The following is a 10,216-nucleotide window of genomic DNA, read 5'->3' on the forward strand; positions in this document are numbered from 1 at the left end:
ACCGTGTTCTATCACTGTGTTATATCACCGTATCACCGTGTTCTATCACTGTGTTCTATCACCGTATCACCGTGTTCTATCACCGTATCACCGTGTTCTATCACTGTGTTCTATCACTGTGTTCTATCACCGTGTTCTGTCACTGTGTTATATCACCGTATCACAGTGTTCTATCACTGTGTTCTATCACCGTATCACCGTGTTCTATCACTGTGTTCTATCACTGTGTTCTATCACTGTGTTCTATCACTGTGTTCTATCACCGTATCACTGTGTTCTATCACCGTGTTCTATCACTGTGTTATATCACCGTATCACCGTGTTCTATCACTGTGTTATATCACCGTATCACCGTGTTCTATCACTGTGTTCTATCACCGTATCACCGTGTTCTATCACTGTGTTCTATCACCGTATCCTATCACCGTGTTTTATCAAAGGCCTGATCAAATCAAATCGTATTTGTCACATGCACCGAATACAACACACACCATGAATACAACCCTTAACCAACAAGGCAGTTTTAAGAAAATATAGTTTAGAAAATATTTACTAAATAAACTAAAGTAAAAATATATTATATTTTCATATACCCATTCCCCTCCCCCATATCACAATTTGTGCCACACATAAATGACAACCTACATGCCAATTATAGACCATATATTGTGTTCCCTACAGAGAAGAGCAGAAGCTCTGAACTACCCGTTCAGACCCCAGGCCTACCTACCTACATGTTACAGAAAACGTGCTCTTTTATTGTTTCTCCAGTAGGTTTCCTGAAGGAGAAAGTCTCCTCTTTTATGTTAAAGATAATGAAACAAAAACACTATAGTAAATAATACAGTAACTGTCAGGATTTGGCCATGGTTGTTCCGGTTTTTGGTCACTAGATGCCCCCATTGTGCTTTTTGACCTTTTGCTTTCCTTTGATCCCCATTATTATTTGCACCTGTGCCTCGTTTCCCCTGATTGTATTTAAACCCTTAGTTTCCCTCAGTTCTTTGCTCTGTGTTTGTATGTTAGCACCCAGCCCTAGTATTCTGTGTACTCTTGTTGATCCCGGTGGACGCTCTTGTGGAATTCTGTTTTTTGTTCTTGTTTATTTATTTTTGAGTATCTTTTGAGGCTTTTTATGCTATACCTACCACCTTGTGGATTTACCTTTTTGTCTTGGAGGATTACCTTGTGGATTACCTTGTTCTTGTGGAATTCCTTTTGAGCTTGTGGAGTTACATGTTTTCCTGAAGGACTTCACTTTTTACTTTATTAAATACACCGTCTCAAGTACTGCTGTGTCTGCCTCATCTTCTGGGTTCTGCTGACTATTCGTGGCTCAGTTGGTTAAGTGACTGTTTCTCACTCCGGAGACCCGGGTTTGTAACCGAGTCCTGACAGTAACGTCTGCAAAACACTACAATACATACTATGGTATACTACAGTCCGCAAAAACACTACATTCATTACTATAGTATATACTACAGTTTTCTTTTGCTATTATATTGATACTATAGTTAACTGTAAAGACTACAGTAAATATTACAGTATACTAAATCCGCAAAAATACTACAGTGAATACTACAGTAAAGTCAGCAAAAACATTACAGTGAATACTATAGTATTTATATCATATTATACTATATCATTTTTTCATGTGGGAGAGCATGTACAGTAATTACAGTAATCCCAGGCAAATAACAGCACAGTGAAATAGAGACCTAAGTATCTGTCTCGATTCATCCTCATTCCATACAGTAAAAACAGGTGTACAGTAAGATTTATGTTACATTTCCCAAAATGCAATCCACTTGAAGTGTCAGAGAGAAATACTACTCCATGATATGACATTATAAAAATGAAAGAGACCTGAAAATAGCAATATGTTACAGCCAGACTAGTGGAGACATTGTGTTCTCTTGTCGTTTTGATCAGAATGTATGTCACAGAATGTATTTTGTTGTTCTGTAACAGATCAATACCCCTCCTTATCTCCTTTATTTCGTTAATCTGTCCATTTTTAATAAAGTGGACAAGATGGAGACGCCAAGGATGAACTAGAAGCCCTCCAGTAGAAAGTACCAGAAATGGGGATTTAACTCTGACAGTGACCCAGTGGATATTCAATCAATTACCATTAATTACAAATCTCAGTTTAATTCCATTTGTTGATTAAGTCAATTAAAATCACAAGCACTTGTTATCGCAAATGAGTGTAATGAATTCTTGTTCCCACACACATATTCCCATAGCTCAGACTCAGTGCCTCCAGCTCCATTTGTTTCTGTCACTTACAACTTCTAACGTTCATCCCTCCTCTTCTCTCTCTCTCTCTCTCTCTCTCTCTCTCTATCCATCTCTCTCTGTCTTTCTCTTTCTCTCTCTCTATCCATCTCTCTCTGTCTTTCTCTTTCTCTCTCTCTAGCCGTCTCTCTCTCTGTCTTTCTCTTTCTCTCTCTCTATCAGTCTCTCTCTCTGTCTTTCTCTTTCTCTCTCTCTATCCGTCTCTCTCTCTGTTTTTCTCTTTCTCTCTCTCTATCAGTCTCTCTCTCTGTCTTTCTCTTTCTCTCTCTCTTTCAGTCTCTCTCTGTCTTTCTCTTTCTCTCTCTCTATCAGTCTCTCTCTCTGTCTTTCTCTTTCTCTCTCTCTATCCGTCTCTCTCTCTGTCTTTCTCTTTCTCTCTCTCTATCCATCTCTCTCTGTCTTTTTCTCTCTCTCTCTCTATCCATCTCTCTCTCTGTCTTTCTCTTTCTCTATCAGTCTCTCTCTCTTTCTCTATCAGTCTCTCTCGCTCTCTGTCTTTTTTTCTCTCTCTCTCTCTCTCTCTCTCTCTCTCTCTCTCTCTCTCTCTCTCTCTCTCTCTCTCTCTCTCCCAAACAACTCATACAACATTAGGAAGACACCTGGGTGTCTGTCAGGGAATTAGCTTTGGTAATAGACTGATAGTTAGGGGGAAGGGGTGTATAACGTCATTTAAAAATCCTAACTAAATGCCCCCCTGTTGATTCCTATCTGTTCTGACATAAATTGTTGGCTAAAAGCTACACTAATACATCATTGGAACATTCATTATGTAAGTGAAGTTTGGAGGTTTCTAATGATAACCAGCACCATTTCATACTACCATGGAATCCTAATTCAATAAGTGTAATGGCATAGCCACTATATTATCTAAATACCCTTGTTGTTAGTGGGGTTGAAGATGTTGCAGAAAGACGAGTAATCATGCTCCAGGTGAATGGAAGATGTCTCAATGCAAGCAAACCAAGCAAGATTCACCAGCGAGCCAATACAGCATCTCAACATCCAGCCTTCCCTTCCACTGTTAGTATACACACAGCAGCATTAATGAGAAACCAGTAGAAGAGGTCTTCATAATGTACCTATATTATAATCCCTGTTTAATTGAATTGAAAGGTTTTTCAGATATGGTATCCCAGACTTCCTAGAGGGGGGGGGGGGTACATTTAAAATGAGGCTCTATTGTGTCTGGACTGCTCTCTGTGTGTGTGCGTGTGTTTGTGTGTGTGTGTGTGGGGGGGGGGGGGGGAGCAGTTCAATTTAGACTACTGCATACTTCACACCTTCCATTTTATAATACCTTTCTCCCACCACTGTCTGTCTCTCAACCATATTACTTCTTCCTTTTGAAGGTTAAATATTGCCTGTCATTTAGGAAATATTCTCACATATTACATGCCAAGCTCTGGCTTTATGGAATTTGTATTTTGCCCACAAACCAAACATCCTCCCTCATAAAATGCTTTAAAAAGGATTACATTGATAATATGCCACTGAGGAAGATGTAGAATGTTCTATTCCACGATTATCTCCTCCCACATACTTGATCACATTGAATTCCTTCCTCCTACCATCTCAACCAAAGATATCTAATTCATTTTAATCTCTCCCTGTAAGAAGCCCCATTTTCATTGAGGTCAAACTTTGGCCCGCGCAGCAAGAATCAAACCATCCCATTTATTCAATCTCACCAGAACCTCATTTCTATTTTTAGTCTTTTTCTACTAGAGAAATGGATTACTGACTTGTTCAAAGTGGGAGTTTTCTCTGTTGGACAGACTGCAGTGACCTCCCCCTATCTCCTCCAACCTCTGAGAGCAGTGAGATGCCAGCATAGATTTAGAGATATCAGCTCTTATGTCAGTTTCTACTTTGTTTTTTGATCTAGAAGCCAACATGGGTCCCAGGCCTCTCCTAGGGGGTTAGGCCCAATCTCTTCTCATCTCCCCGCCTGGTCTGGGTTCATCTGCCCCCTCCACCTCTCCTCTGTGACTGACCATCTCCCTACAGCCCAGCACCTGCTCTGAGCTGATACAACGGCTAGGCTGTGGCCGGCTGGCTGGCATCCAGCTAATAAAATGTGACAACCGAGATATAATATCAATATTTTCTCCATGATAAGGAGTAAGATGCTTCTGTTCTTTACCAAGTGCTAACAGTGGGGCTCTCTGAGTACGGAACTTCACGTTAAACCTCCCTCATCAGGCGTTAATGGGGAGCAGACAGTTGACACACACAGAAACCCGGCTGACTAGCCGGACTAAACCTGCCCAACGCTTTCATTCTTCATCATACATCTGATATCTGACGAGTCTGAATAGCCGCCATTACATTGACTGTTTGACTAATGAGAAATGCCCTTATTGATAGTATTATAATCACGTTGAGGTTATGTGTTTGCTTTCTCACATTAGTGCGGATGAATGGGTGTTATTCATAAGATATTAGCTGCTGTGTCCTCTTCATTATCCTGCCAGGTTTCCCTCTCTTTTCAAGGAGAAGGGTATAAAGTGGATGTGACTGGGGTCCTTCCAGTGGGTCTAGAGTAGTCTAGTCTAAAGAACTACAGACCTGTACAGTACATACCTGACTGAATGACTGACTGAGTTCTGTCTCCTGTTGGGCTGTGTTCAGCCCAACTCTAATGTATTGAATCCATTTATAGCAGAACTGACAAAACAGATAGATGATCATTAAACGCACCTATTTTGTATTTATTTAATATTTGATGTGCTTTTTTCTATTTAGTGCCATGGATCTTCTGTCCATTAGAATTGCAGTTATCAATATTTATAATAATTTCCCCCTGGCTTTTTCCCAAGAAACCAATTCTTACCCTCTGTGCAGAGTCACATCTTATCAAAAGTATTATTTTTATAGAGTTATTTCTCTCAGCGTCAACTCTGTATATATTTAAAGGTCCTTCTCTCTAACGGTCAAAGTCAGTCAGCGGGATAAAGGCAATTAACTCTACTAGCTGTGTTTTGACTTGGTCTGATTAATACCCTGTGTCATTCCTCCAGCTTTTTAAAGTCAAATAATAATTTCGTACAGATTTACTAGCTTTAAAACAGCTTTCTTTTCTCCAGTATTAATTTAATTACATATACAGTATTACTGTACTTGAAGTAAAACCCAGACACTCAAAGACATATTTGATATTATTTCATCCTTTTTTTATTTGATAACCTGATATCTGTATCATTTCCCATTCGGTCTTTCTGCCCAGTAGTCAGTGTCTCTCTAGCTGTCCCTAGAGCCCAGAGCAGGTGACAGTTAGAACCACCTCAGTAGTAGTGTTATGACAGTGTTATGCCCGGGGGGCCTTCATCTACTCTGGATGTGTGTTTGTGTGTGCGTACGTGCAGTGGCCAGTCTCTACCTTGAAGTGCTGCAGCTGGGTGGAAACCTGCAGGTCCTGCTCTGTGTCCTGTCTCAGACAGGAGTTGAAGATGTAGAGCTCGGTGTCTCTCAGCCACACCTTCAGATCCTTGATCCTGCTTTCCAGCTGGCCCAGCAGGCTGCTGGTGTGGGGGGACAGGGCAGAGCAAGGCTCCTGGGACTGACTGGTGCTCCCCACCGACTCCCCCAGGATCTTCTGAGGAGACCAAGAAGAGAGAATCAAGGAGGGAAGATTAGAGACCATGGAACAAGAGGACAATCATGTCAGAGACAGAGTACTGTTGTTTTACACATACTGTATGATCAATATACTGCCAGCAGGTGGGAAGAATACTACAACATTATTGGGATCTGATAGCTCTCTGCTTGATACATCCTTCTCCCTTGGCAATGTGGACATTCTAGCAAAAAGCTCATCAAGTCGCCCATTTCAACAACCGAATAAATGTGAATATGTTGTTACTATTAAGTCTCAAACACTGCTGATACAACCCTCATTTGTATTGGTACATTCTAAAGACAGCTAATTGTGAATGTATTTGCCGTACTGCATATAGAAAGAGAAAGGGGAATTCCTCGTCAGTTGTACATCTGAATATTCAGCACTGCCGCTCAGAGAATCACTCAGAAAGAAATAACACAATTTACAGGAAAACATCTAAGTGTTTGTTGAGTAACAAACAATCAGAAGCACATATACCCCCCAATGATTTCCCAAATAGGACTCCGCTGAGCAATTTCCCCTCCTTCTATAGAAGAGTAAACAGCACCACGCTGCGTACAGCTACTTTTGGAGCCAAAGTGTGAGACACACACACACACACAAGCACACACACACACTTTGTGGGATTGAACTCTGTACGCAGAGGAGGCCAATTGTGGAGTGGCAAAACACTCCATTATCCAATTAATACACACACTGGTTGGTGTAATTGTCAGTTCTTTGTGTCGCTGCTGCGTGGTGGATGTTTTACAAGAATCTGTAATGGAAACAGATGTGATTATGTGTGAGTGAGTCAGTGGTCATTTTGGGGCTTGATCGCTGGCTGCATTACTTAAACACTGTGTTGTGTTTAACTAGCTCCCTGGTACACAGAAAATACCCGAGCTCTGAAGCAAGCTTCCAGAAAATTGGAACGGAAATGGCGCCACACCAAACTGGAAGTCTTCCGTCTAGCTTGGAAAGACAGTACCGTGCAGTACCGAAGAGCCCTTACTGCTGCTCGATCATCCTATTTTTCTAACTTAATTGAGGACAATAAGAACAATCCAAAATTCCTTTTTGATACGGTCGCAAAGCTAACTAAAAAGCAGCATTCCCCAAGAGAGGATGACTTTCACTTTAGCAGTGATAAATTCATGAACTTCTTTGAGGAAAAAATGATGATTATTAGAAAGCAAATTACAGACTCCTCCTTAAATCTGCGTATTCCTTCAAAGCTCAGTTGTCCTGAGTCTGCACAACTCTGCGTGGACCTAGGATCAAGAGAGACGCTCAAGTGTTTTAGTACTATATCTCTTGACACAATGATGAAAATAATCATGGCCTCTAAACCTTCAAGCTGCTTACTGGACCCTATTCCAACTAAACTACTGAAAGAGCTGCTTCCTGTGCTTGGCCCTCCTATGTTGAACATAATAAACGGCTCTCTATCCACCGGATGTGTACCAAACTCACTAAAAGTGGCAGTAATAAAGCCTCTCTTGAAAAAGCCAAACCTTGACCCAGAAAATATAAAAAACTATCGGCCTATATCGAATCTTCCATTCCTCTCAAAAATCTTAGAAAAGGCTGTTGCTCAGCAACTCACTGCCTTCCTGAAGACAAACAATGTATATGAAATGCTTCAGTCTGGTTTTAGACCCCATCATAGCACTGAGACGGCACTTGTGAAGGTGGTAAATGACATTTTAATGGCATCGGACCGAGGCTCTGCATCTGTCCTCGTGCTCCTAGACCTTAGTGCTGCTTTTGATACCATCGATCACCACATTCTTTTGGAGAGATTGGAAACCCAAATTGGTCTACACGGTCAAGTTCTGGCCTGGTTTAGATCTTATCTGTCGGAAAGATATCAGTTTGTCTCTGTGGATGGTTTGTCCTCTGACAAATCAACTGTAAATTTCGGTGTTCCTCAAGGTTCCGTTTTAGGACCGCTGTTGTTTTCACTATATATTTTACCTCTTGGGGATGTTATTCGAAAACATAATGTTAACTTTCACTGCTATGCGGATGATACACAGCTGTACATTTCAATGAAACATGGTGAAGCCCCAAAATTGCCCTCGCTAGAAGCATGTGTTTCAGACATAAGGAAGTGGATGGCAGCAAACTTTCTACTTTTAAACTCGGATAAAACAGAGATGCTTGTTCTAGGTCCCAAGAAACAAAGAGATCTTCTGTTGAATCTGACAATTAATCTTAATGGTTGTACAGTCATCTCAAATAAAACTGTGAAGGACCTCGGCGTTACTCTGGACCCTGATCTCTCTTTTGAAGAACATATCAAGACCATTTCAAGGACAGCTTTTTTCCATCTACGTAACATTGCAAAAATCAGAAACTTTCTGTCCAAAAATGATGCAGAAAAATTAATCCATGCTTTTGTCACTTCTAGGTTAGACTACTGCAATGCTCTACTTTCCGGCTACCCGGATAAAGCACTAAATAAACTTCAGTTAGTGCTAAATACGGCTGCTAGAATCCTGACTAGAACCAAAAATTTGATCATATTACTCCAGTGCTAGCCTCCCTACACTGGCTTCCTGTCAAAGCAAGGGCTGATTTCAAGGTTTTACTGCTAACCTACAAAGCATTGCATGGGCTTGCTCCTACCTATCTCTCTGATTTGGTCCTGCCGTACATACCTACACGTACGCTACGGTCACAAGACGCAGGCCTCCTAATTGTCCCTAGAATTTCTAAGCAAACAGCTGGAGGCAGGGCTTTCTCCTATAGAGCTCCATTTTTATGGAACGGTCTGCCTACCCATGTCAGAGACGCAAACTCGGTCTCAACCTTTAAGTCTTTACTGAAGACTCATCTCTTCAGTGGGTCATATGATTGAGTGTAGTCTGGCCCAGGAGTGGGAAGGTGAACGGAAAGGCTCTGGAGCAACGAACCACCCTTGCTGTCTCTGCCTGGCCGGTTCCCCTCTTTCCACTGGGATTCTCTGCCTCTAACCCTATTACAGGGGCTGAGTCACTGGCTTGCTGGGGCTCTCTCATGCCGTCCCTGAGGGGGTGCGTCACCTGAGTGGGTTGATTCACTGATGTGGTCATCCTGTCTGGGTTGGCGCCCCCCTTGGGTTGTGCCGTGGCGGAGATCTTTGCGGGCTATACTCAGCTTTGTCTCAGGATGGTAAGTTGGTGGTTGAAGATATCCCTCCAGTGGTGTGGGGGCTGTGCTTTGGCATAGTGGGTGGGGTTATATCCTTCCTGTTTGGCCCTGTCCGGGGTGTCCTCGGGTGGGGCCACAGTGTCTCCTGACCCCTCCTGTCTCAGCCTTCAGTATTTATGCTGCAGTAGTTTATGTGTCGGGGGCTGGGGTCAGTTTGTTATATCTGGAGTACTTCTCCTGTCCAATTCGGTGTCCTGTGTGAATCTAAGTGTGCGTTCTCTAATTCTCTCCTTCTCTCTCTCGGAGGACCTGAGCCCTAGGACCATGCCCCAGGACTACCTGACATGATGACTCCTTGCTGTCCCCAGTCCACCTGGCCGTGCTGCTGCTCCAGTTTCAACTGAACCGCGGCCCTAGGACCATGCCCCAGGACTACTTGACATGATGACTCCTTGCTGTCCCCAGTCCACCTGGCCGTGCTGCTGCTCCAGTTTCAACTGTTCTGCCTTATTATTATTCGACCATGCTGGTCATTTATGAACATTTGAACATCTTGGCCATGTTCTGTTATAATCTCTACCCGGCACAGCCAGAAGAGGACTGGCCACCCCACATAGCCTGGTTCCTCTCTAGGTTTCTTCCTAGGTTTTGGCTTTTCTAGGGAGTTTTTCCTAGCCACCGTGCTTCTACACCTGCATTGCTTGCTGTTTGGGGTTTTAGGCTGGGTTTCTGTACAGCACTTTGAGATATCAGCTGATGTACGAAGGGCTATATAAATAAATTTGATTTGATTTGATTTGATTTGTTGATCCTCCATTATGGCTCCTTCTTTATTAGTTAACACACCTGTGTTGCAGTCAGAGAACGTGTTAGTAGAAGTGTTAATGCCAAACTAAATGTTAATTACTAGATTGGGTTGACTTGCATGTTTTAGAGTCACTGTGAGAAAAAGGTGTTTGGAAAGCCTTTCCTCAAATGTTTGACCACCGTATGGGAAGAGTAAATGAAACCAAAAAGAAACACATTCGCACTTGATATTATAGTTGTGATGTGAACTAGGAAATAAGAAACAGGACAGAACTCATAGCTTTCAGATACTGTCAATACGATGATATGAGTCATGCATATCCATAAACAATTCCACTGTCTGGGAGCTTCTGTATTGATTCCACTAGC

The 10,216-nt window shown here is 42.2% G+C and overlaps 1 protein-coding gene across 1 annotated transcript in view; it reads right to left on the bottom strand.

The window, feature by feature from the left end:
* Positions 1-10,216, bottom strand: part of LOC135525661 (A-kinase anchor protein 6-like) — a 277,280-nt gene that overhangs the window by 19,866 nt on the left and 247,198 nt on the right. The window contains 1 exon segment of the mRNA XM_064953416.1: positions 5,681-5,896. Coding sequence (XP_064809488.1) covers positions 5,681-5,896 — 216 coding nt within the window.

Source organism: Oncorhynchus masou, chromosome 32 (genome assembly GCF_036934945.1).
Source record: "Oncorhynchus masou masou isolate Uvic2021 chromosome 32, UVic_Omas_1.1, whole genome shotgun sequence".
NCBI classification, from domain to species: domain Eukaryota; kingdom Metazoa; phylum Chordata; class Actinopteri; order Salmoniformes; family Salmonidae; genus Oncorhynchus; species Oncorhynchus masou.